Raw genomic sequence first — 27,639 nt, forward strand, 5'->3', positions numbered from 1 at the left:
GGGATTGAATCCATCAAATGAGAGAGCCAATCTCAAGTTTCCCGGCTCTTTACCAAACTCATGCCATTTATCATCAATAAGTTTCCAGGACGGGGAATCCGCTGGATGAGACATATGACCGTCAAATGATTTTCTATCAGCATGCCAAGTCAAACTCTTAACTGTCTTACGTGATTGAAACATCCTTTTAAACCTTGGAATTGGAGAAAAATACCACACCACCTTCGCTGGCACACCCTCTTTCAAGATTGAATTTTTGCCTTTCTTCCACTTTAAGATACCACAAGTGGGACAATTAGTTGAATCTTCATAATCCTTTCTATACAAGATGCAGTCAATGGGGCATGCGTGGATTTTCCCATAACTCATCCCCAATGCAGATATAGTCTTTTTTGCCTCGTACATAGAAGAAGGTATTGTATTTCTTTATGGAAGCAAATCTCCTTCAAGTATCAATAATTATGTAAAACATACATCAGTCATCGACGCTGACAACTTATATAACTTTACCAAAGCTGACAACTTCGTGTACTTACTGCAACCAGGGTACAAGGGTTGATCTCCATCCCCAATCACATTGGCAAACTCATAAGGATCAGATCCAATATCGCCTAAATCATTATCATCCATCTTTAGTTCTTCAGAAACAAAACTATACCTACTTTGGTCATCTTCTTCTGCATTTATACTAGCGTTAGTAGTCCTTTCCCAAGGTTCTCCGTGCCATGTCTAAATCTTATAGCTTTGGTCAACTCCATTAAAGTATAAGTGGTCCCTTATAATTCCAACCTCAAACAATTGAATATTCCCACATTTAACACATGGACAATGAATATGAGTTGTATTTCCAAGATTTTCTATAGAAAAATTAAAAAATCCTTCCACCCCTAACTCTGGGGTAGGCATCTGAACTAAAAAATCCGCGTGCCGACTGTACTGTACCGACAGTTTAATTTGGTTTGGTTAAATTATTATTTTTAAATTTTTAATTCTCCCGATCAGATCTGAACCAAAGCCTTTGGTTAAAGAACGGTTAACAATATCTCAAAATCACGGAAACTCGTACCAAACCGCATATAAAGAATATTTTATTATTTAAATACAAATACATGTGCCAACATTTTAGTGGCTTTGAGGAATACATTGGTGGGCTGCGTAACACTTGAACAACCCCCTGAAACCCTAAATAACTTAGCTAGCTAAGTCATTTCCCTCTCTCACATCTCCATTCTGCCGCACCACACATGGAGTTGATCTCTCTCACCTCTCTCTGAACTCATCTCATATCCCCTAAATCTGCGCTACTATCAACATATTCTAATCGATATCATCTCCTGGTCATCAGTAGTAGCATCACCCTAAATCTCCCAAAAGGTATTATCTAAAAACCCCAAATCTACTAGACTTTTCAATTTTTATATTGTCTGCACCACCCTAAATCGCCCAAAAGATATTAACTAAAAACCCCAAATCTGCTAGAGTTCTCAATTTCTATATTGTCTTGTTTAATATGAGAATATATATTGGCTTTGACTTATGACAGGGTACGTATCGTGATTTTACATGAATTCAAAGCCAAGTTTAACTACACCATCCTCTGCACCAAATATGCACAGTTCCCTTCCCCCACTTCCAACAACTAATAACTTGGGAAAAAGAAAAGTTGTCATTCGATCAAATGTGTGGGATCAAATGTGTGCATATGTAAGTACTGTAAGTTTGATTACAGATGTGACTCTCGTAATGATACTTCCTCAGTGTGGTATCATTTAAAGACTAGTAAAACATCTCCACTTCAAAAAAAAATTCTCAAAAAGTCCTAAACTTTGGCAAGAAGGAGGATGGTAGAAATCTAATGAGTTGGTCATTTAGTAAGGAGAGATCTAGACTTGCATGTGTACGGATGGTTATTCGTGATGAGCTTCCATTTAGTCATGTAGAGAATATGGGGTTTAGAGATTTAATGCTAGAAGTCCAACTAAAGTTTGATCTCCACCATCTCGTAGGACAACTGCTAGAGATGTGTGGCACCTCTTTCAACTAGAGAAGGGTAAGATCAAGAGTGTTTTAAATCACCAATCACATAAAGTGTCTATTACCACCGACACATAGACATCTCTTGTGGTTGTCACGGCTTATTTTATTGATGTTGATTGGCACTTGCATAAGAGAATTTTAAGCTTTTGTGTCATTCCAAACCATAAGGGTGAAAGCATTGGAAAGCTTTTGGAATCTTGTTTGAATGATTGGGGTATAGAAAAGGTGTTCGCTATTACGGTTGATAATGCTACTCCTAATGATAAAATGATAAGTTACATGAAGGGTAAGTTGACTAATTGGAAGACACTTATGTTTGGTGGTGATTGTTTGCATGTGCGTTGTTGTGCCCATATTCTCAATTTAATTGTTTTTGAAGGGATGAAGGAATTGGATAGCTCAAATATGGCCATTAGTAATTTGGTGAGGTACATCCACTCTTCCGCCACAAGGTTGGCAAATTGGAGAAAGTGTGTTTCCTTTGAGAACCTTGATATCAAAGGCATTGTACCCTTGGATGTGTGTACAAGGTGGAATTCCACCTATTTATTGTTGGAAGGGGCATTGAAGTATCAAAAGGCTTTTGAAAGGATGTTGGAGGATGATGTAGACCCACACTTTGTTTCTTTCTTTATGGATGATGATGTTGAGAAAAGGAAAAAAAGAGTGGGGCCTCCTACCTCAAATGATTGGGATTGTGCTAAAGTCTTGATTGAGTTCTTGAAGTTGTACTACGAAGCCACTTTGAAATTTAGTGGGTCAAAGGTAGTCACCTCCCACCAAGTTTTCCCTCAAATGTGTGCTATTTATGTTCAATTGCAAAAGTTTTGTGCAAGTGAGGATTCTCTCATGAAAAGCATAGCAACTTCAATAAAAAGAAAGTTTGATAAGTATTGGGGCAATGTTGATGATATTAACAAGATGTTGCTTATTGCAATTGTTCTTGATCCTTGATACAAAATGGAGTATCTCTTATTTAGCCTTTCTGATATAGAATCCAATCCCTCCAAGGTTGACGAGTTACAGAAAGGAGTGAAAGACTTTTTAATGCACATGTATGAGGTGTATAAAGTGGCTGATAAGTATTTGTTTGAGAAACCTCAAAATCTTAAAAATCCAAACTTTGAATTGTTGTCTTGGTGGAGTGAGAATAGTCCAAGGTTTCTGGTTCTATCCAAAATTGCTAAGGATGTGTTTGGGATTCCAATCTCTACCGTGGCTTCAGAATCTGCCTTTAGTTTGGGTGGTTGAATTGTAGATCCTTTTCGTGCTTCTTTGACTCCAAAAATGGTGGAAGCCTTGGTTTGCACAAGTGATTGATTGAAAGTTGAAGAATTCTCTTTTTACAAAGAACCCACCGAGGAGGAACTTGAATTTTATGACGCTTTGGAGAAAACTGAGACAGGTAAAAACTTCTAATTTTTCTAATTTATTTTGGTTCTTAGTTGCATTCATATGAAATATATGTTTTTCTAACTTTCATTGTTGATTTAATCATGTAGAAGTGGACACTTGATCTCAAATGGCAGAGCAAGTTGGCACAACCTAGTACTTTGTTGAAGTTGTTGTATTGAAGAGTGGCCCTTGTTTTTATGGAATGTTATACTTTGTTCCCGCGTTTGACAGTTTGAAACTTTAAAATAGTTTCCTGTTGGCTTATAACACTATTTGCCATTTATTACTTGGGTAATTTGGAGTATTTATTAATGACCTTATGTTATGTGAAAAGATTATAAATTGTATTTTTATTACACTATAAATAGGTACTTTGTTAATTGGTACTACCAGTTAGGGGTGGGCACGGTTTGGTTTAGTTCGGTTTTAATAAATAAAAATTTTCAAAAACTGTCTGGTTCGGTTCTAGTCTGGTTCAGTTTTGAACCGGATTATAAAAATTAATTTTTTTATACAATTCTCGACTGAAATATTATTATTATTACTTGAAAATTAACAAATTATTCAATTTCATATAAAAATAAATATTAAAGTTAGAAAAGTGAGATATTTTGAAATTGAACTTGGATAAATATTAGTTTTTTTTTTTTGTGAAATAAAAAATATAGCATTAAAAATAATTATATATTAAAATTATATATTTTTTAATTTAACCTATCCGGTTCAGCCTGATCCGATTTTTGAACACATGGAACCAGATGCAAAACCGGTCCAAACCAGTCCAAGTTCATTTTTGACCGGTTGACTTTTTGGTCAACTTGGTTTTTTTCCAGTTTGGTTCTATGCGGTTTGGCTTGAATTTCCAGCTCGTCAGTTTGATTGCCCACTCCTACTACCGGTCTACGGAACCAACCCGACCTAAAAGTGTGGTTAACCAACCGAACAGTTAAAGGGTTTAATGGTTGGTTAATGGAAGAGAAATTGTTCTACCGAAAGGTTTGGTACGGTTAAAGGAAGAGCCTTCTACCATTCCAATCCCACCCGTGCCCACACCTACCTAACTCATATGCCTTCGATCTTCTATCTGCATGCATCCATGACTTATCCATCTCCCACACTATACAATCATATATATAATAAAGTGAAAAGATAAGCAATGATAGACGACGGTATTCACATAGCAGAGTATAATTTTTTTTTAAAAAGAGCAAGTAATACAAGTTTCAGACGATAGCTTTTACAAAACGATCGTCGTGTTATAGTAATACAGACGACGATATCTCCAATAATCGTTGTCTTTAGGCTACCAAAACCCAGAAAATTGTTCTTCAAAATGCAATACAAATATCATACGGCAGAAGTTACCGAATTATCGATGTATAACGACAATACAGACGATGGTTTGCTCCAATGACCGTCGTCGTAGGTTACAAAAACCTAGAAAACAAATCTCCAATTCCCAGTCATTTTCCATGAACCCATAACCAACCAAATATATATTAAGAACCCATAATATAGAGTTATTATGAAAAGCATGCAAACACTAAATGCGAATTCTGAAAATTTTAGATCGTGGTCAAATATTTCAAAGGCCCACATTTATAAACAACGGCCAAAACGATAACAAAAACGTCGTTGAAGATCACGACGGAGACGACAGTTATAACATGTATAGGGCCGTTATAAGTGTTTAATAGGTTGGTAGTATATGGAAAACATCATAGTAAAATATTTTCACGGAGCAAAAACTAATACCGACGTCTTAAAAATAAAATAATTAGGTGGGCTATGGTTTTCTTGGGATTCGAAAGCGCGTGACCAAGGGCGTAATTGACCAAAAACAATTGAGAGGAAAATAAACCGAAAATTGCTACGAACTCCTTATGATAATGCCTTCTATATTAGAAGGCTAAAATCAGGATTTCATATATTTGTATTTATGACCACCAATGGATCACACAAACCTTAGGGTTATGTTATGAAAGTATAAGTACTATTGTGATTTGTCCACAAACAATTTTGAGTTTTGTTATCATTTGTAATTTTTATAACTAAAATTACATTTTTCAAAGCTTTAGGGGAAAGACAATCTCTCAATGAGTGCATAGTAGTTGTCAGCTTATTTTTTGGATTTGTTTTGAATTTATTATGAATATTAGGAATTAAATACAATAAAAAATATTCTTATTAAAATTACATTTTTCAAAGCTTTAGGGGGAAGACAATCTCTCAATGAGTGCATAGTAGTTGTCGGTTTATTTTTTGAATTTTTTAAAATTTATTATGAATATTAAGAATTAAATACAATTAAAAAAAATTCTTATAACAGGAAATGACACGTGCCAAGCGCTCCCCCACATTCGACTACAACAAGGCTGGTGGGTGTCAATCGTTGAGCTCGTCATGCGACTGCTCATGAACTCGAGCTCCTTGTAGGCCAAAGCGAGTGTGGACATTGGACTGTGGGCCTAGCCTCTTGAGCGCATTGGTAGTCGTGGGGCTGTGCAGCAATTCCGGCAGCTGAGTGGTGTGGCTGCTGCTGTGCTCCGATAGCACATAGCGCGGCAAAGCAGCTCCAGCAGGATGGCGCGGCAGAGCAGCTTAGGGAATCAGTGCTTGCGGTTGCAAGGCTGTGGAGATCACGAGGTCATGTGGCAGTTGTTCTGCAATTCCAGCAGCTGAAGGCAGCTGCAACGCACTAGGAGACTGCTGCAAGGTATTGGTAGCCACGATTCCTTGTGGTTGCATTGAGGTTTCCACCACGAAACCCTGAGATGGGCCCGCCGTGGTGTGTTACTCTTCGTATGTCTTGTATCAACCATGGTTGTTTGAAACGAAGTATGGAAAATGGATTTGGAGCACGCTTTGAGTATTATTTTGTGCTCTCAACGAAAGCACCAATTTGTGGGAGTGATTTTTGTCCCACAAGAATATTCCTAAGATTCCTTTGTCTTCTTCGCTTCTCTTTCTCCCTGCAAAACATATAGGAGTAAAAGGACAACACTCGAGGGGTGTTGGTCAAAGGCTCTCTGATGCCTAAGTTAGGTTGGGTGTTTGTAGGAAAACCGAGTGGCCTGAGCCGTGTCTGGTGGTAGGAGCCTTGTATGAAAGAGAGAAAGAGTATGGCGGCTAGGGTTTGTGAGGGATAATTTCTGCAGAGTTTCAGTAGGAATTTAAATGTACCTCAACCCTTGTGCGTAGCCAAGTATTTAAAGGGGGCCTTGGAGGCTAGGGTTTCATAAGAATAATTCCGTAGATGGAAAGGAATTATTCTTCCCTAATTTGGCGAGATTGGTGTATTTATGGATTTGATTTAAATCAAATTCCTAATTTAGGCAAGAATCAAATACACCCCATTTAAATCAGATAACATCCCAATTAATTTAGGTAACTCCCAATTAGGTCAAATAATTTCCCAAATTAATTGGCCTAATTATTTTGCTTGCACACCCATGTTTTTGGATGACATCTGGGATACCTAATTGAACTGCATATTTGAGGGACATAGAATTTATGAAGCTGAAAATGTGGTTCCAAAAGTGGGCTTGTGCTTGGAGTAGCTTATGACTTGCTCTCACTTCACTACCCATGGCTTGCTATTGGCTCAAGATTTGGTGAGAATTAGGATTGATGCACATCTCTTTATATAATTGTGTGGAGTGGAGGGGAGCTAGAGGAGCTTAATGCCGTAAAGGAGAGAGGGAGCGATATAATTGGAAAGTGGGATACCCATGTTTTTTTTTCTTCTACTGTATGCAATTACTGTTATGTAAACTCTTACAGCAAATAAATATCAAAGATTCACAGTAAAATGTGGTTTGTGCAAGCAAGACAATTATTGAAAACTGGAAAATATTGCTAGGGTCAGGAGAGGAACGGAATTATAAACTAAACTAATCCACACAACATGAATCATGTAAAAGTCACTACTACAAAAATCGCAATAGACGATGGTAATCCACCGTCATGTATCCGGTTTTTTAACCGTCATGAAATCGACCGACATCTTTTGATGCATAAAACCACGACGGTAAATTCCCGTCTCTATTATTTATAAAGACAACGCTTTTACTCAAAACCGTTGTCTATTATATGTAAAGACGACGGTTTTTTGAAAGAAATGTCGTCTATTAGATGTAAAGACGACCGTTTTTTTGAAAGAACTGTCGTCTATTAGATGTAAAGGCGGCGTTTTTTTTAAAAGGCTTTTTATCACAAATGGTCCTTCACGTTTACGAAATTATTACGAATGGTCCTTGAGGTTTTTTTGTGACACTAATAGTCCTTAACGTTTGGGCTTTTTATCACAAATGGTCCTTGCCGTTATAAATTCTGTTAAGTGTGATGTGGAAGATAAGTGGAGCCCACATGTCCAATCACAATGTGACATGTGGATACAAAATAATTAAATAAATTTTTAATGAAAATTCCATTTATTTTTCTGCAACTTATCATCTCCTTCCTTGCTCCGTCTCTCTCCTCCTCTGCCCCTGCTCTCCACCCTTTGCTCTCCATCTCTTCTCCCTCTGTTTTTTTTCCCTCTACCACCTGCAAGAAAAAATATAAGATATACAGTTGCTCTCCGTCTCTTCTCGCAACCCGCAACCCATGCCCAACTCCCCTACCATCTCCCTTTGTTTTTGCTCTTCTCCTCTATTTTTTATTAAACCTTCCAGATATTCAACCTTCCAGCTTCACTCAAGCACAACCCAGAAAAGCAAACCAAAAAGAACTCACTTTCAAGTAGATTCCAACTCCACAAAGAACACGAAAATGAAAGTTCAACAGTACATGAGGAATATTGTAGATGTTTGGTCACTTTCAAATCCATCCATGGTTTATCACAACATATAATTTACATCCTGAGTCGCAAAAGCTCCTTCGTCCTCCACACACAGCATGAAATGGGCAAAGTGGATTTGAAAATTTAAGTGGGATTGTGGAACATTACAAGGCCACACTTGAACTTGAAATAAAACCCACTTGGCCTCACCATTATTTCTACTGAAATCTAAATGCAAAACACAACATTTTTTTGTTTTCTCTATAACAGGCACTTACAAGTGACAAAAGAAAAGAACCCCAAACAAAGCATCGACGGGCATTTTTTTCCTAGCTAGTTCTCGCGCCATCTCTCTCATTTCCTCTAGTGACGGAGGTCTCAGCGCTTCAGGTGGATACACAACATAAGAATGCTGTAGACCAAAACCTAATAGCTTGAGTGAAGCTGGTGGGCATGTGGTGGTTGGGTTGTAGAGGCAACAAAAAAACAGAGGGAGAGGGAAAGCACAGGGAGGAGAGAGGGCAGAGGAAAAGAGAGAGAGACGGGGAGAGAGAGAGAGGCTAAATGGTTTTTTAATGGATTTTCATTAAAATATATATATATTTGTTTATTAATCCACATGTCACGATGTGATTGGACATGTGGGTTCCACTTATCTTCCACATCAGACACTTAACAGAATTTATGATGGTATGGACCATTTGTGATAAAAAGTCCAAACGTTAAGGATTATTAGTGTCACAAAAAAACCTCAATGACCATTCGTGATAATTTCGTAAACGTGAAGGACCATTTGTGATAAAAAGCCCTTTTTAAATAACCGTCGTCGTGTTGTTATATAGACGACGGTCGTTTTAAAGAACTGTCGTCGTTTTGTTATACAGACGACGTTTTGTGACAAAAAATCATTGTTGTTTAGGGGTAAGGATGACGTTTTTGTTAAAACCTTTATTAATTGTATGCAAAATACGACGACTTTTATTTAAAATCTTCTTTGATTGTATAGAAAGGTCACGGTTTTTTGTTAAAAAAAGGAATGTAAAGATGACCCTTTTTGGTTAAAAATCATCGTGATTGTATGTAAAGACACTCAAAAATTCCTAGGTTGTTATATTTTAGTTTTTTAGTTTCCTATGATTCTATACAACTATTTTGACTAGAAAACTAACCATAATGCTTTATTAATGAATATATACACTCAAAAATTGTTTCTTTCATAAAACTTGAAGTTTCAATAGTTATTACATAGTTAACCAATCTTTATTCCTACCACATACATACTTCCTATCACATCGATAACATTAACCTAAATAATGAAGCTACATGTGATTGCTCACAAATTCTACCAATTCGATATGAACATCAATTTGTTCTTGAGTAAGTGAGTTAGCTCTGTCTTCTTGCACATTTTTCATGTTGTATTCCCCTCTCCTGTGGCAGTATCAGCAACAGCGTGTCTTCTTGGCTTGTAAAATTAACATCAATCTTTACAAATGAAGCTTGAGACAGAGTGGTTTATAGAACAGTTTGTTTAAGCACCTGCCACATCAGATACAAACTTAATAATACTATTTTAGCTATTCACTGATTTTATGTTTCAACAAACATGGCCATGAGGAAAATATACATACCTGAAGGGACAGTATCCGTAGCTGACAAGACAACACCAAGTGCTCCATGTAGAGAACTGAAATAAAAAATATGAGCATAAAAGGGCAAAAATAAGAAGGAATAAATGTTTCAAATACAACACAAATATAAACTCAAACCACCAAAACGTGAACACTATCAACTTGAAATTGATGTTGGTTATAGTATACCACAACAACCTACAACTTTGGGAATTACGTGGAAGCAGAGGACAAGGTCTCCAACCTTCAAATTTTGACAACCGTATTCTGAAATACGGAAAAAAATCATTGGCTTATCAAATTATCTATCGAGCCATGAAAAAGATTCAACAAAAGACAGAAACAAATCCACTATCTGTTTTACGTCAAGCAATACGTGGAGTAACTCCCGATATAGCAGTAAAAGCAAGACGTGTAGAGTCACCCTAAACATAAAAGGACCACCAAGAAATCCAATGACAAAGTCACCTTTGTTTGTGTACTAACCATGCCCCATTTTTTGATCACCTTGCCTCAAATTCCAACTCTGATATGTTTCCGGTATTTTCTTCTACTTTCAAATGCACAATAGTAAAATAATAAAATGATATGTGAATGATATTATGTGAAACAGAAACGGTTCAAACCTGAAATAACTTATTAGATATGACATTCAGTGGCTGGCGGGTATAGAATGACAAATTTATAAACTAGTGTATATAATACAATTCAAAACTTCAAGTAGCTCGGTCGGCTTGTGGTTCACTATTTTTCTATTTTAGCTATAATAAATGAGCTCACAATACAATAATCATATTTAACCAGTTTGCAAAAAGCCTTACAAGCTTGCATATTACTATAGCCTAGACATAAAAGCAACAAGAGGTTATGAGAAGCACCTCTAGGTACTTCAGAACTTCTGAGTGCCTCATTCGAAGGGTGAATTCCCTATTGCTCAGAGATATTTTGGATATGTTTGGCAACTCTTGCGCTCTATTCTGCAACCAACTTTGCACCTTAGACAATTGCAACAGAGTAGGGCTCTAAAAATGATTAATCAAGGACACCTTATAGTAACAATAGTAACAAGAATATCATGGTATTATACTGCAATAAAAGTAAAGGAAGAGAGAGCATGAATGAAATGTGCAACCTCAGTCCATTTCACAATCGGTTTCCCAGCACGACCGGCGGAGTGACTGCATAAGCATAAGAAGCCAAAGCAAGACTTAGAGTAGGGACACAAATTTCTCCGGAAGAAGAATCAGTACAATATGAAATTCTAACCATGAAATGAAACTCACTTAAAACATTTTGCAATATTTTGACAAAATTGTCACTCCAGCACTTGTTCTCCTAATTCCCTTATCAATCTCTCCATTTTTTGAGTCTATTCATAATGGTGGTGGAAAAAACTAAATAAAAGCAAAGCGCAATTAATTTCAACAGATAATCTCTCCATTTTCTAAGTCTGTTCAACAGACATTTATTATTTATAAAACCAATAAAGAACAAGAAGACAAAATTGAGAAAAACTTGAAAAAGCCTGTCAATCCAGGTTTGCAAACGGATCTTGTATGCTTAATTGTTTCATAAAGTTGTTAATGTCTACCAATCTCAGTAACTATTAATCCCAAGCTTCCTCCTCGTCTCCTGAGAACCAAATCAAAAAATCTAAAAAGACACCAGAAATAAAAAAAAATATGTAAACAAACCAGACAAATCAAGAGAGACAGAAAATCTGAAATCAGGGAGACGAACATACCAGAAACGCAAAGAGACTATCTTAAATTCATTAGCAAGATATATAAGGGTATTGAGAGATTAGGTGACTTTCAAATCAAACCTTTCGAAAGGTAGGAGGCTAGGGTTTCGATCTTCACAATTATCAGGAGATTAGGACAATTATAGGGCTTGGACGTTCAGAGGAGTGCGAGGGCCAAGGGCGACTACAAAATTGGAGAGCTAACCGGACCAAGCCGCTGAGGTTGATGAGAGAGTTGAACGCCTGAGATGGAGATCATCGTTAAAGAGCGTGGAGATCGAGATCTTCACCATCCAACCAGCTTTGATTCTCAAATACGGAACCTCCCTCTCTATCTTGTGGATCTGCGAAGACCTCAATCTCTCAACTCCTTCATTGATATCGATTTTCTGATGATTTTGTAGAGAGTTTCATGAGGGTGTTTCAGAGAGCTGAGGAGGGTTTCAAGGAGGGAGAGAAGGTTTTCAGAGACGGGGAAAATATGAAAATTTGTGGGAAATATGTTGATATAATCACCTTTCACAAGTGGTGTTCTGAAATGATCAGGTTACAAATTGTGTTCTGATCTAATCACTTGTGGACGTGAAATGACCAAACTGCCCTTCATATAAAAGCAGATGTAGCAACCCTTTGCCACCCCTTTTCTAAAAGGGAACTTGTCTGAACTCCTAAAACTCTCTCTCCTCTGTGTTGGAAGGTTGGCAAAAATTGGGGGAACTCCAGGTTGCGAGACATGTTCCCACTGAGCAATCCAGTTCGCAACCCATCCATCGTCATAACCCAGATGTCCTCAAATTTGGGACCCTAGTTTGGGCGCAGCAAAGCCGGAAGGCACGGCCTCCATTGTTGACCTCCAGATCGAGCTGACTGCTGCGATTCCACAGAGAAGGGAAAGTGGCGACTTCCGGTGTCGTTGTGAACGGATGTGAGTTGTGATATTGGTTTGGTAGTGTATGTGTATTATGAAATCGTTCAGCCCCTTTTCACCACAGAGGGCATAAAAGCTTAAATTTTCAGTTTGCACTTGTTGTGATATGTTGAAATTCATAGTTTGTGATATTATCTGCAGTGGGAGCTGTCTGGTGAACTTGAATTTTGTTTAAAATTGACCGAATGCGTGTATAATGTAGTGCAATGTGTTTGATAATGGTGAAAATAACAGCACACAGAAAAATCATATGTTAACTTTGTCTGGCCTAAAAATTTGTAAATACGGCTAGTGTTAGGCTCAATTTAGATGCTAATGTGGGGAATTTATTGGCATTCTGGGTTTGTTTTGGTAAGAAGTATAGTTTGTGTGTTTTGGTTTTGAATTTGGTAATTGAGCTTGTACTACATTATACGCTTTCTATCACAACCTGATCCTTTTGTTGAAGGTGTTTACATTTGTGCAAAAGACTTGGAGGGTTAGAGGGTTCATATTTCTGCCATTGTATGTGTATGTTAGTTTGTTAATAACTTGGAACCCACAGATATCATCTTCAAAATCAGAGAAAAAACAAAAAGGAATAAAAGTTAATTGTTGAAGCAGCTACAATTTGAGTTTGAAGATTTGAGGATTTAGAAGATGATATGTGTAGTGGAATGATTGTTGTGCATGTTTTTATTCATCTATTTTGTATTTTTTAGTGTTATGAATCGGTGTAGTAATTATTTATGTTTTTTGCAGAAATGGATACAGTTGGAATTTTGGTATGCTACAATGGAAGTTGGGTTAAGAAGGATAACATTGAGAGTTATGAAGGTGGGGAGGCTAAAGGCATAATAGTGTCACGGAACGTAACGTTTTCCGAACTTGTTGAACGCATTTATAAGATCATGGATGCAGAGCCCACGAAATATAGTGTCACATTGAAGTATTCAGTTCCTGTATCCGCATCTGTCAGTAAGCAGATAAGGGTTGAAGACAATGATGATGTTCAATATTTTCTCAAGTACAACACAGATGTTATGGCCTCTAAAGTAACCCCTTTAGTAGCAAGCTTGAAAAATATCGAAGGTCATGGTATTGAAGGGTGCAATGGCATTGTAAGCGTGGAGAGTAGCAATGCTCCTGCTACCTTTGTTGTGGAACGAAGAAATGTGGCAATTTCGCACAATGAAACTGAAAATGGTGGGAATGGTTTTAATTGGAGTGATTGGGTTGAAGAAGTTCATTTTGAAAGCGGTGAAAACATAGTTGCTGATTTCAATCAACCTAGCAATGAAGAGGAACCATACTCTGCACCAATTGTGCATCCTCATGAGGACAGCGGTGCGGAACCCTCCACTGTGCAGTGTAGACAGGTGCAATCTGAACCTCCCCGGCAATCAAGTTCGAGTGAAATGCATACAATTCGGGTTGATTCGAAGCATGGTGAGAGTGTGGAATATATTGGTTATGGTGGAGGACTTTCGTGCATAAATTGGGAAGCAAATTTGAAGGTTGGCCGAGTTTATCCAAATAAGATTGCCCTTTTAAAAACCATCAGTTTAGCAGCAATTAGAGGCCACTTTCGGTTCAGAACAGTCCAATCTGGGAAGCGTCGGTTTTGTGTTCGCTGTTGGCAGGTGCCTTGCCCTTGGAAACTTCGGGCATATAAAGTTGGATTACATGAGTTTAAGGTTGTTAAATACGATCCACTTCATGAATGTGATCTGAGGTTTGTAAGTAGTCACCATCCTCAAGCTACGGCCGAATTGGTGTCTGACTGTGTTAAATGGAGATTTCAGGATTCGCGCAGCATTTATACTGCAGCTGATATAAAGACAGATGTGAAAAAAAAAATTTGGTGTCAGCATAAGCTACTCTACGGCTTGGAGAAGCCGAGAGTTAGCTTTCAAAACAATGAGAGGGTCTGCAGAAGAGTCGTATTCCCTTCTCCCTTCCTATTGTTATGAGTTGGAGCGTACAAATCCGGGAACTTTGACATACATTCAGACTGATGCAGCCGACCACTTCTTATATTTTTTTATGTCAATTGGTGCATGCATACGAGGATTTAAGTCGTCAATGCGGCCCGTGATTGCTGTTGATGCTACCCATTTGAAGTGCAAGTATAAAGGTGTTTTGTTTGTTGCGACCGCATTTGACGGAAATCGCAACATATATCCTGTTGCCTTTGGGATTGGAGATTTGGAGACCGATGCAGCATGGGAGTGGTTTTTGAGAAAATTACATTGTGCAATTGGTGATTGCTCGAATCTTGTTGTCATATCTGATCGCAATGTTAGCATACAACATGGGTTGCGTAGAGTTTTTCCTGGGGCAAGCCATGGTATTTGCTTTTATCACTTGAAGGGCAATATGAAAGCCTCATTTCACTTGAAGCAACGGGATCCGATATTGGGGTATTTTATAAGGGCAGCGAAGTCTTATCGTCTAGCGGAGTTCAATCGTCACTTCTCGATGATAAACAATGAGCGAGTGCGAAATTATCTACTACGTGCAGGCGTTCAGAAGTGGTCACGGGCCCACTGTGATGGACGACGCTATAATGTGATGACAACGAATATTGTGGAGTCCATTAATTCAGTTCTTCGTTTTGCAAGGATGCTTCCGGTCCTACACTTGATCGATGAAATCACAAATTTACTTCTCACTTGGTTTAGTCAACGTCGAGATTTAGCAATGAAATGTCATTCTACATTGTGCCCTGATTTGGGTGAACAGAAGTTAAGGAAGAGGTTAGACGCTGCGTCAAGGATGAATGTGGTCAAAATCAATGATGTTGAGTATAATGTTCTGGATGGTGATTTGAACGGTCTGGTGCACTTGGCAAACCGTAGTTGTACGTGCAGGAAGTTTGACTTGGAGCAACTCCCGTGCAAGCATGCTATTGCGGTATGTCGGCACTTGAATTTGAACCCCTACTCCTTTGCCTCTTCTTATTATACACGAGCTACATGGGCAGCTGCATATGCTGAATCTATTTATCCTGTACCACCTAAAGGCACATGGGTTATTCCCGAACATTTGAACAATGTCAAAATCCTTCCTCCTGTTTGTAAGGTTATGCCGGGCCGTCGCAAAATGCAAAGAGTACCTTCCAAAGGAGAGGACTCCCGGCAAAAAAAATGCTCAAGGTGTGGTGTGAAGGGCCACTACCGAAATACATGCAAACAATCTGTCCCTCTCAAGAACTGAAGTCTCTAATTGCGCATATTGCACAGTTGTTCAGTTTGTACCTCACTTGTCATCAACTGTGAAGTTCATGAATAGGTTCGGTGATGCTGCAGGGATGGAAGTCCGTCAATTAAACGGTCATGTGAAGCATATGGAACAAGGTAACAAGTTCCTTGCAATGAGAGCCTATTATTAGTAGCAATTTGTTAACATACAGTTCCACCTGTTTTATTGAAACCAGCTGTTATTTAACACTGTTCCACTGGCCAATGTGTCTTACAGATTAGCATTTCTATTCGTTTGTGATGTACCTTTTATTTTCATTTAAATTGTATTCGATTTGGTGTTGTGAAATGTGATTGTAGTCACGTTGGCATCACTTGGTTTCCTTTCCTACACAACGTTATGTCCTGTCTTTATATGCATCGTATTGGTATTGTATTGTACCTTTGTTGCCATCGTATTGGTATTGTATTGTACCTTTGTTGCCATCGTATTGGTATTGTATTGTACCTTTGTTGCACGGCTATTGGTAGTGTAATGAAAACGGTTTCTGTCCCAAATGAAAGGGCCTAGAAGGCTAACTAAAATGTAATCTCGTACATAAAACTCCTTCAAATGCAAATGTTACGCAATTACTGGGAGCGTCATTGTACTTCATGATTTCTCATTGTTCTGATTGCCATAGACCAAACTATATATAGTTTTTGGGAAACTATCCATGCAGGTACACATGGTGAACATCCTGCACTACTATCGTTATATGGACTTTTCAAATAGTTAATTATTCACTTCAAGTCACACACACAGAGGAAGAAACCCTTCCCCTCTTCTAGGTTCTGAGCTACGTCCCCACACGCACACCCCATCGGTGTGTGATTAGTGCCTATGGACTCTGGTACTTATAAGTCTTCCAATCCAACCTGTTTTGCAAAATAACAAAGTCATTTATTAGTGTTCTATATTGTTGCTCACAAAATTCATTACTTAATGTCATTCATTTCTTTCCTATTTCATCCATTTCTTGTTATTGCTTATTTACTTCCAATGTTCATTATAAGTACTGAAATGACTAACTACTGAACTTAATAAGTACTGAATATTACCACCTATCCCTTCAAATTGTTACTTCATTACTTAAATGTCTATAATCCTTTTTTTTTTCCTAATTAATTATTGCTTTCATAACTTTATTTGTCTTGTTAGTAAAAAATTTCATGTTTTTACAGTGTCCGTGGTTTGTATCCAATTGCCTTAAGGTATCAATACATGTCCCATATTTCCATGGATATTCCGCGCGTCATAACCATCGATCTGTCCGAAACCCTCCATATATACGACCATTGCTAGAGTCACTGTTTATAATTACTCAGATGTAGAGGCTATAATATGAGGTGTATATCCATAAAGCAGCAATAAAACCGTACTATAAGCACAATACGATTACAATATGTGTCAATAATTATACAATACAAACACAATATACATCCTTAATGCTTCTAATATGAGGCCAATAAACGTTTAATAAGCACACCTCCACGTTACAGTACTTCATATTTATACAAACTAAGTAATTTCCCACTCAACGGTGAGAATAAGAGGAAGGCGTAAACAAGGCACCACATTCATACAAAAGCCACCAAATACATACAAAATGATTCCACCGTACTTACCCTGACCCAGCTACAGAAACCCTTCCACAAAATCACCATGTTTACAGGTCCATGAATAGATCCAATTCTTTGGTCTTCTTCCTCGCTGCATGCACAAGGATATGATCAGCCATTCCCTGGCCACCCTTATTCAGCACCTGCCAGACACCACCAACATCTATTTCGCTCCAATTGTAGTCTGGTGACACGACGGAAGCATAATCCCGGAACATCTCGAACCCATTGTTAAAACATTCAACCAGTTCATGGTTAAATTCTTCAGATTCAGTGAATTTTTGGACAGCATCTTTCTTTGTTTCTTCCAATTGTAACGTCAACGAGGCTAACTTCGCGCTTCGACTTTCGGCTTTCATTGTTTGCTTAACTTCTCTAGCAAATGCTTTGTTCAGCTTGTTCGTCAAGTTGCCCATCACCTGGCCATGAATATCGCATTTGGTTTCCCACCAATCCGTTGCCGTACACAAATATTGGAGGTGATGCTTCACTTCAGCTATTTTCTTTAGCGGATCAATGTTGTCTGCCTCACTTCCGGATGACGTGGGATCGTTATTTGGAGTCCCAGGTGGAGATGGGAAAGGGACATGCCATGGCTGGTCTCCTGGGTAACTAACAACCTCGTTTGGAGGGATTACGTCTGACATCTTCAACTTCAAATGGGGATAATGCACACATGCACCCTGAAAAACAGTTAACGTTACAAAATCAATCTGGAGCTTCCTTTTCGTTACCAACAATAGGGTGAGCTTTAGTACAGCTTTCGTGTATGATATATATGGAATTGAATGAGTAGGTTAGACCCTCTTATATAGAGGAAGTTGTGTGTTTTATATTGCTTTCAATGACTACATTACAAAATCAGTCTTCAGTCATTACTCCTCTCTGTCACTGACAGCATTGTCAAATGCCCATTACAGTCGGACCAAATACGAAAATACACACCTGTCAACGTCAGGTGGGATGAATCCACCTACAAATACTTTCATGGTCCATTTTTGTAATTGGCCAATTATTGTCAAATTACCGTACTCATATATTTGGGACAATTTGTAGTTTTGGTACAGGAGGGAAATTGGGGAAAGAGGACAAAAGGAATAAATTGCAAATTCAACATGGGTCCCATACAACAACCACCAACCAATGGTAAAGAATAGTTATATACAGCTGTTATTATGCACAGGCCAAGTCAAATGTGTTGCCCAACAACTCCCGCCAATAACTCCCGCCTAAAATTGGACCCAACAACTGCCGCCAATAACTCCCGCCTCTTCATCACAGTCATTTACTCCTGGTCATTAATACCTCCCACTATTTAATTGTAACCCAGCTGCATCCACCCAACATTTCCATCACACTTACTCCGTCAAACCCCCCTGCCTGCGCAGCTATTTCACCTACATCACAATGAATGGCAGTTTGGTCAAACTAATGGCCACACCAACCCACAGTAAATACCCAACACCCATGGACCCCAACCCCACACCAAACCCAACCCTTGCCATTACTGAAGGAGGGGACACTGAAACACCTGCCAAAGCAGCAACAGAAGACACTGAAGACTGGGTCCATGGACTGCAGCAATGTCGAGCCAATACCATGTTCTGGAAAAATCTCCATGCAAACATAGTTAGCAAAATTAAAGAGGGCCAAGCTAGGTGGGGTGTCATAAAAAAGCGCACAATTCGGGCGCGTTATCAAGCCCGGATGCATCTCCTACATATGAAGGCTGTCAGAGGTAGAATTGAAAATGCCCCTGCCAGTGCAGTTATTGCATTCAAAGAATCAGACGAAATGGCTCAGCTGAAGCAACAACAACTGGAATCCGGCTTCGAACTATTTAGGAAGTTTGCACAAATTGTGGATGCAGAAGGAAAGTGGGACATCACTGTGGGAGGGGTCATGAACTTAATGGGTCGCGGTCGCCGCATTTGACGGGTATGCAACTCGAAATTCGGCCACAGCGAGAGGGTTTGCCTTGTAATATTACCATGGCTACTATTGGGGACAAACCCAGTACAGTGGAATTTTTGACGTGCCCTCTTTTTGTAATATATACGTATGAGGTGCCCTTTTTTTTTTCGTTTGTTTTCTGTTGGGGAAAGGGGGCCTCGTTGGTACATATGTATAATGTAAGCTGCAGGTGCCGTCTTTGTTAAGATTGTATTCTGTAAGTTTGAGGTCACCTCTTTGTAAATTTTGTCTTCTGTAAGTTTCACCTGGCTTGTTATTTTATTTTGTATGCTGCCAGGTTGAGGTGGCCTTCGTATTATATGTACCTTTCAGGTGCCTTTCTTTTGTGTTGTATGCAGGAACTTTGATAACTGCAGTTGATGTAGTTTGGCTGCATTCATTTCATATTCGATATAACGTAATTACCTTCCACATAGTTCATATTTGTAGACTTGTTAAATGACATTGCAAAACCAATACGTAAGACAGTATAAAAAATGTTATAATAGCTGTACCAATGTCAAATAATGCTGAGGTTACATTGGAATGCCAATATAACACCAATATCGGGCATTATAAAACCAATACAAATCAATAGCGATACAATAAAGTTACAATATGATACCAATATAGTGCCACTGTCCTACCAATACGTCATTCATAAACCAATATAAAGACAACTAAGAATGGCATGTACTGTATATGCAAGTGTATACCATGCCGTATCTGTCATAAACTAAGGCTATGAATAACATTGGGCCCAATCTATACTTACTGTTGGCAATGGTAAATATTGGAAATTTTTTTTTTCCTTTTTAAAAACACCCCATTAACTCCAGGTTTCATGTTTGTGCACTCACACCATGTTACTGAAACATTGTGCACATGCAAGTGTAACCCTTTGAATTTGGGATGACCCTCTTCAGCACCCTAAATATCGCACAACGTGAACAACAATTCATACCCTCCAAAACAAGAAGATGAGTAGGAGGAGCCTCCGTACCGGTGAGGGTGAGTCAGTGACGTCTCGGTTGCCCGGTCAAGACGCGACTTCAAGATCTCGCTGGGAAATGGAAGCTGCGAGTTCAGTGTGTTCACGGCTGTGCTACTGTGGGAACGTTGTCAAAACGCATACATCGTGGACGGTTTCTCATCCTGGAAGGAGGTTTCAAGTATGTGCAAGGGTAAGTTTATTTATGTGTAAGTTTTAGCTGACATTTGGGAATTGTCTGTATTCCAAATCTGATGCTGGCTGTCTTTGTTTGAAAACATTGATTCCGTTTCTGCAGAGGAATGGATGTACATTTTGGGAATGGGCTGACCCAGAGATGTGTGACAGATCGAAGCACATCATTCCAGGCTTGCTTAGGAAAATAAACCGCTTGGAAGAAGAACAAAACGCTGGAAAAGGAAAGATGAAAAACCCATGGTTTTGGGTCTCTGTTTTCTTGGTTGGAATGGTCATTTATTTGTTGTTTTCCAAATGTAATAGGACTCCTGGTCATCTACAGTTGGCAGGTTAAAGTTGGTTAGGTTATGGATGTAATGGAACAGGTTTTATTTATTATAAATCAGTGATGGCAGACATGGTCGTTTTCTATTTCATCTTGGTTTGAAAAGGCAAACACAAAAGGCATAGCCAATAACCCCAGGCTCAGGTATTTTGGTATCAACTCTTATGCAGCCTCAATCGTCAGACCAATTATTCCACGTAAACATGAGAAAGAACTAAATATTTGACGGTGAGGGACCTCCCAAAACTACAACTCAATGACGTCAAACAATAGAATATTTGAGCTTGTAATTGGCCCAGCCGAGCGTTAATGATAATGTTTGTGCTAACCAACCCCGACATTTCCGTCCGGATCGGATTTAAAAAATGCATATACAAAACAAAGTATTCAACCTAACTAAACTAAACTAAACAGTCGACAATGCACTGTCGTCTCATGTTTACAGGTCCATGACATAGCCACCCAATATATACTTTCAACTGTCACGAAAATGAACACCCTAATATATTGCCAAATGAGAGTCGAATATTTCGCTATAGTGGCGATAAAATAATGGAAAAAGGCTACAATGTGGGTGGCCCCAAAAAATTGCATTTCGCTGCAACTTGTGCCAAATTATGGATTTACAGGAATTTGTTAAGCACAGAATGTCAACAATTAGTTCTAACAAAGGAAAGTGAATACAGCCCTTCTACCATGGAAGACAAGTACAGTTGAATTCCGTTACATAAATGAACACCCTGCAACCTACTACAAAATCACCCCACTTTATCGCGTGGTGAGCAAAATGTCAAAAATTGTGCCATGTTACGCAAAAACTGATTAAGTTTCAAGATTCACAATACGACAAAACATCCTGCAACTTCTTTCACATACATGTACAGAATCTGAGATGTCAATATGGGTATGAAGCTGGAAGGACCACCTGCAGAAGGAGGACATATGTGCCACTTCAGCATTCATATAAAGGGAAAATGAGATGTCATAAGACATGTTCAATTTGAAGAAGTAATTGTTTGAACCTTTCATAAAGAACATGAAACAAGTTTTGGATTACACACAGTCGGAGTTTAGAACATATGACATACGTAAATCAGATGCCAGTTGTGAAACATTGACATTACCATCTATAGTGTTCAAATCCCCAATACCCTAAACTTTGAAGAACAAAAGTAGCCATTTTTAGTAATCACAGTTGGACAAGTTCCCAACATAATGTAAGTTCTCTTAAATGAACACTGACATCACAGGTGAATACGTACGACGTAACTACAATGAAGTAAATAACAATGCAATTCCAAAGGCAGTAGTTAACAATAAAGCAGCAATGAGGTCAGATTAGGACTTTTACCTCATACATAGGCCTCCCCCCTAAAAGCCTCGATTGCAAGCTTCAATCGGTAGTAGCCAAACTTGGATGGGTCAATGGTATGTAAAGGAATGCCGGCACTAAGGTACTCAATATATTTGACTGTCATAATGCCACATGAAGTACTGTCCACCCGAGCAGTGGACAAGTTAGAAGTGCACCTATTGATAACATCCGAGTATAGTGATTTAAAAGAACACAGCTTACCCATCACTTTGTTGAGGAACATCGGAAATTCTGCAAATTGTGAATGGGTTAAAGTTTGACATGTCAGTCCCCTTTCTCTTCACCGCTTCAACCTCCGATTTCTCATAAAACCTCATTTCATGCAGCACCTTTGCAAGCGTATGGGTAATAGGCTCCATGAATCGGACAAGCATACTGTTGGAGGTAAAATCAGAATACGAGTCATAGACAGTGACAGTATGTCGCACAAAGTCGACTTCTACTGCCACCCAATGGGACTGTCGAACATTATACGGGAGATAGACCTTGCGCACTTTCGTCCATGCTTGCGCATACCCATGTTGCCATGACCCATTGACAAAGTGGTGTACATTTTTGAGGTAGTTAGGGGAGGGTCAACGGTCCTTGCAGCAGATTGTTTCCTCGTGACTCGTTTCCCACTTGGCATTGCAAACGGCTGTAAAAATTGCTGCAACCAAGTGTGAAAGACACGTTACATAAACCCAAACCAAAGCACCAAAAGGAGAGACCAACATGACTCCTACCAATGCAAGAACTGCAGTGACACAAAATATGGATACAAAATTACCTGCAGACAAAACTCGGCGGTTGTCCACTCCCTTCCAAATAGTTGCGGATGAGAGAGTTGTCTTTTGCGTATTAGAAACATGGCCATGTCAAGGTGCTGCTATTTCAGAACACAACAACCGCGTCAATATCACAACAAATGACACATAGTCAATGTCATCAAATAAGAGATTGATCGAAATAAAGCCGGGTTCAAATTGTTACCCTCGAGCTCATCCATGCAGTTTCATCTAACAGTTTGTAAAAAAAATCTGCCCCAACTTCAAATGGTTCGAGCTCCAGCTCCGCACTACAAAAACAACACTTGCAAAGGTAAATTAAAATATAATACACAAGTGGAACACCTTGTATAATATGACAATGACACACACATGTATAGTATAGCTGTGTATAAATTGTTTGCATACATCAAAAAACAAGTATATTGGTTTTGCCAAGATACAAATCCTAACCTGATGTCAGTTTTCCAAGCCCTGCAAAGTTGTATGATAGCCTTCACATCGTCCATGGCCACGGGTTTTGTTGGATCAAAACGGGGCTGAGGTGTCTGTGCATGCAAATCAGTAACCTTCCTCTTTTTCCTGGAGGGATCGGTGAATGGACTCAACAATGGTGTCGCAGCCCGCTTAAGTCTGCACCCTTTGCCTTCACCATCTGGTTTCCGAACCGTGGCAGTAGCCTCGTTGTCCCCTTCATCACCAACCAGAGTTATGTTACATTTCATGGGAGGCCTGACCTTGCATCCCACCCCCTCAATTTCTGTCTTCTTCCAATCCTCTAACAAATGTAACATTGTTTTACAAATAACTCTATACCCATTCCCATCTTCCGGAGTAGGAAGGAGGGCATCTTCAACACTAGGAAGCTTCACATCTTCAGAGGTAGGAACCTTGTGAGGTTGTTGGTCCACTTGCCTCTCACGAACTGAAGTTTCAATTTCAGTGTCTATGACTTCCATGGCTGGGAAGGGTTCCACTCCATCAGCAGGGACTTCTGTTCCCTTGCAGCCCCTTCTTGATCTGAGGCTGGAAAGCCTTCCACTCCATCACCACAGACTGCTGCTTCCATTTCACCCCGTTCTGTATGCATGCCTGGGAAGGGTTCTACTCCATCAGCTGGAACTTGAGTGTCCATTTTAGGTGCTGCTGTAGTCGGACTAGTAGGTTCATTTACGGGTGACAAATCATTCTGCCCTCCTTCATTCATCTGAGCAGTACAGACTTCCTCATGGCCTTCTCCACCATAATTTTTTTTTAACTCCTCCATCTCCAACTTCAAATAATGTTCGACTTCAGCAATTTTTAGGGTCAAATCCCGAATAGCCTTTTTATTTCTGTCACACTCGTTCTCATGCTTCAAACAGTTCTTCTGTACAATAGCTTCCAAGTCACGAACTCTGTTCCTAAGCCCCCGATTTGAACTACGTAGCTTAGCCAACTGATCCTTAGTGCTGCGTAATTGATGCTTCAAACTGCGAACGTCATTAACAGACCCTTTGGCCTGCATACAGTTATAATGCAACAGTTAGAAAGCTTACAAAAAACCAGGAAACTATTTCCACTTCATTCCTATCGTATTCGCTATATTTTCACAACATTGGAAAAAGGTCATGCTCACCTTAGAAGAGGAGGGAAGGGTGGCTGTTTCCTCAACATCCGCGTCTTTTTCTTCACTAGAAGTGCCGGTTTTTTCTTCGGCCTCATCCCCAAATAATTCAACCATTGGTTCTTCGTTGTCATCATCACCCCAACTCCAGTAAGGTTGTTGCTTCTCAATATCTGTTGGCCGGAGAAGTTGCACATCAACCTCCAATTGAAACACAAAAAAAAAAATCAGTTAACTTTGTACTTTTTCCTAATCATAACATCACTGATACAAACAGATCTAACCTCAAAGTTTTCAAAAACCTGACTCATAACCTCCCGAAAACGGGCCACCGTGTTGCTCCTCCAATGTAATATTCGAGGGATGTGCCTATTGTCTTCATGGACCGTGAAATGCAATGCTTCCAATGCTGGGAACACTTCAAAAGCCCAAATCTGTTCACAACAATGAAACATCAATATCTGTAAATGTATTTACATCAAATAGTTAATTGCTGGATATGTGTTCACCTGAAGAGCGAAGCCAAACCCCCTTATGATGTACTCTCTTGGTCTACCACTTCGCATTCTTGTCTGCGCTCTCTTTCCACTTTGTTTGGGCATTTTTCTTTTTTGGGGCACTTTGACTCGTTGGTATTCAGCACAAACTGCCCTCAACAGTGAAGCATTTGTCATTGCATATGACACTGCGCCCCATGGATACTTGTCAAACTCCTCTAGGTCTTCAGCCAACTTCAAATAGCGCATGTCAATAAGCACATGCTTTTCAGTACCCAATAGAACAAAATTGGCAAAATAGACCATTCCAAGCTTTAACGCATCCTCATCATCTGTGCACTCGATGAAGGCGGTGTGTAGGTCCAAAAGGGTGGCAGGTTTATTGGTGCTGAAGTATTTTCGCTTCAACGAGCAATTTTCATTTGTCGCCTTCGGAATGAAAGGGAGCTTTCCGAACCTTAGCCCCGTGATGAGGCAAAATTGTTGGGCTGTGAATTGTATCAACTTGTTACCCACAATGAATTTTATCCCGTTCACCTGTGTAACTGTCTTAGGATCAGCCTTCCTCATCAACAGGCCGTGGACAATTTGTGAATTCCACTTCAGGTCCTCTATCAGTAATAGATGACCAAAACAACTTCCCTCGAACCTCTGTAACTGCTGCGTATTGAACTTCGCCTTTATTGTTGTAATGGCGGTCCTTGTGTGTGAAAGGGCAAATGGCTTTCCTTCGTACTTCTCATCCTCAGGAATCATAAGCTTTGCTTTACAAGCCATTCTCAAGTTCCCTGCACAACAACATCATACATATGGATCATTGGTTACCCATATTTCATACGTACATTACTCAAACTAATACTTTCAACCCATTTTGATATATGTATATACATTTGATAAAACCATAAATGTTTTTAAGCCTCTTTTCTACTCTCCAACTCTCTCCACACTCTCCTCTTATCTACATTCCCTTCTACCAAATGTACATCCCATTCCATCAAAAAACCAAATACCACCCAAGTCTGAAAACAATTTCATCAACCACGGATCCACTTCATACAGGGTTTGGGCGAAATGGCTACAATAATTACTCCAAATGCATCAATGCCTACTAAAATCTACTCATGACCATAGTTATATACATGTCTAGTCATATGCAATACAGTACCACACATGGAACATCAGTATTCACAGTTATGGACTCTGTGTGCAAACTAGACACGTCAAAATGTTACTGCAACTGCAACTGCTAAACCTAGATGGATGAACATGCAATTTCTAAACAGATACTGAAGCCCCATAAAATACCATTTTCAGACATATATCACAAGCTGCAAGCAAGGAATAACAACACAATTTAGCAGGTTTTATACCACAGGGAACAGAAAATTTCCACGCCAACTAACTTTAGTATTTCAAAATCACATAATTAACCATTAACACTGGAAGGGTGCAAAATATGCTACTACGTGCTGAAACACCAATGATACCAACAAATTTACTTGTGCATTATTACTCAACACCTAATTCAGGGCCTACTGAGGTAATGGTGTGTTATAATGGAATAGCCCTTGCCACCAGAATAATTTCCCACACTAAATATGACTCATAAAATGGAAGTGAAAACAAGCATCACAAACGAACCAATCCTATATGACAAATAGCAATTTGAGGCACTTCATCGTCCATAGAGCAAAATCAATACACCAATACAAGTTTCATCCCAGCATGATCTACTTCACAGTTAAATTACATTATTATTGCAATATCTCTAATTACTAAACTTCACAAATTCAGTCACAGGTTAGTGAAATTATCCTTCTCAAATGATAACCATACAAAAACACAAACTAGTCAATAACAAATACAAAACCCACCTTAGAATCACTCCTTCTCTGCACAGAACCGAATTCGAAATCCCAGCAACACCTACAGCAAATCGCGACTTTTGTCTGTCACAGGATTGAGAAGGAGGAGGACGTTTGTGAACAAAGTCATAACCGAAACCAAAATTTAGGGTTTTTTTAGGCCCTGAAGGAGCAGAGAAGAAGAGAACGACGTCGATTCAAGACTCGAACTTAGAGGGAACTGAGACATCGTTTAAGGGAGAGAGCATTTAACGATTAAACCCTCTCTTTCACCGTCAAGAGCCCCCTCACCAAACCCTAACATTGACTGCAGAGAGAGAACGACAGAGTGCTGCTTAGGTTTTCGTGACAGAGGGAGAAATAGAGTGGTGGTGGTCGATGGACACAGAAACCGCCGAGAGAGGAAGAGAAAACCGTGACAGAGAGCTGAGAAAGGGAGAGAAGCCAGAAGCGTTAGGTCGGCAATCAAAGGCCAATAACTCCCCAATACATGTGCTTTTATATGGAGGGCAGTTTGGTCATTTCACGTTCACAAGTGATTATATCAGAACACAATTTGTAACCTGATCATTTCAGAACACCACTTATGAAAACTGATTATATCAGCATATTTCCCAAAATTTGTCGAGCGCGAATTTATTTAAGCGGCCTTTTTTTATCGTGTTTTAAAAGACGTCATCTTTTAAAAATCAAGTGGCCT

The 27,639-nt window shown here is 39.2% G+C and overlaps 3 protein-coding genes and 2 long non-coding RNA genes across 7 annotated transcripts; 2 read left to right on the top strand and 3 right to left on the bottom strand.

Annotated features, from left to right (window-relative positions):
• The first annotated feature begins 1,250 nt into the window (after positions 1–1,250).
• On the top strand, positions 1,251–3,654 carry LOC117622973. Its single transcript, XR_004585056.1, has 3 exons — positions 1,251–1,374; positions 1,544–3,442; positions 3,540–3,654. It is a non-coding gene; the product is annotated as an uncharacterized LOC117622973 (long non-coding RNA).
• Positions 3,655–9,408: 5,754 nt separating this feature from the next.
• Positions 9,409–12,110, bottom strand: LOC117623484. Of its 3 annotated transcripts, none has more exons than XR_004585136.1 (5): positions 11,672–12,110; positions 10,979–11,024; positions 10,725–10,823; positions 9,847–9,902; positions 9,409–9,754 (listed from the first exon to the last, which is right to left on the bottom strand). It is a non-coding gene; the product is annotated as an uncharacterized LOC117623484 (long non-coding RNA). The 3 variants fall into 3 exon arrangements; XR_004585135.1 differs by having other exon boundaries at positions 10,725–10,841; XR_004585137.1 differs by lacking the exon at positions 10,979–11,024 and having other exon boundaries at positions 10,725–10,841.
• Positions 12,111–14,582: 2,472 nt separating this feature from the next.
• Positions 14,583–15,716, top strand: LOC117621736. Its single transcript, XM_034352291.1, has one exon. It carries the CDS (start codon positions 14,583–14,585, stop codon positions 15,714–15,716), a length of 1,134 nt encoding a protein of 377 aa, XP_034208182.1.
• Positions 15,717–22,401: 6,685 nt separating this feature from the next.
• On the bottom strand, positions 22,402–23,765 carry LOC117621737. The gene is made up of 5 exons (XM_034352292.1): positions 23,425–23,765; positions 23,177–23,261; positions 22,974–23,069; positions 22,690–22,853; positions 22,402–22,579 (listed from the first exon to the last, which is right to left on the bottom strand). Exons 1-5 carry the CDS (start codon positions 23,763–23,765, stop codon positions 22,402–22,404), a joined length of 864 nt encoding a protein of 287 aa, XP_034208183.1.
• A 152-nt stretch (positions 23,766–23,917) lies between these two features.
• On the bottom strand, positions 23,918–25,851 carry LOC117621738. The gene is made up of 4 exons (XM_034352293.1): positions 25,087–25,851; positions 24,862–25,011; positions 24,590–24,778; positions 23,918–24,472 (listed from the first exon to the last, which is right to left on the bottom strand). Exons 1-4 carry the CDS (start codon positions 25,849–25,851, stop codon positions 23,918–23,920), a joined length of 1,659 nt encoding a protein of 552 aa, XP_034208184.1.
• Positions 25,852–27,639: the final 1,788 nt, after the last annotated feature.

The sequence above is a fragment of the Prunus dulcis genome, chromosome 3 (assembly GCF_902201215.1).
Source record: "Prunus dulcis chromosome 3, ALMONDv2, whole genome shotgun sequence".
In the NCBI taxonomy this organism is placed as follows: Eukaryota; Viridiplantae; Streptophyta; class Magnoliopsida; order Rosales; family Rosaceae; genus Prunus; species Prunus dulcis.

Excerpts from the sequence above, each read along its gene's own strand:
- LOC117621736 (XM_034352291.1), top strand. The coding sequence starts at position 14,583 with ATGCGGCCCGTGATTGCTGTTGATGCTACCCATTTGAAGTGCAAGTAT.
- LOC117621737 (XM_034352292.1), bottom strand. The coding sequence starts at position 23,765 with ATGTTACATTTGTTAGAGGATTGGAAGAAGACAGAAATTGAGGGGGTG. Across the intron at positions 23,070-23,176 it reads CTGCATGGATGAGCTCGAGG|CACCTTGACATGGCCATGTT; the intron begins GTAACAATTTGA and ends CTGAAATAGCAG. Across the intron at positions 22,854-22,973 it reads CCGCCGAGTTTTGTCTGCAG|CAATTTTTACAGCCGTTTGC; the intron begins GTAATTTTGTAT and ends ACTTGGTTGCAG.
- LOC117621738 (XM_034352293.1), bottom strand. The coding sequence starts at position 25,851 with ATGGCTTGTAAAGCAAAGCTTATGATTCCTGAGGATGAGAAGTACGAA. Across the intron at positions 25,012-25,086 it reads GGTTTGGCTTCGCTCTTCAG|ATTTGGGCTTTTGAAGTGTT; the intron begins GTGAACACATAT and ends TGTTGTGAACAG. Across the intron at positions 24,473-24,589 it reads CCCTTCCCTCCTCTTCTAAG|GCCAAAGGGTCTGTTAATGA; the intron begins GTGAGCATGACC and ends AACTGTATGCAG.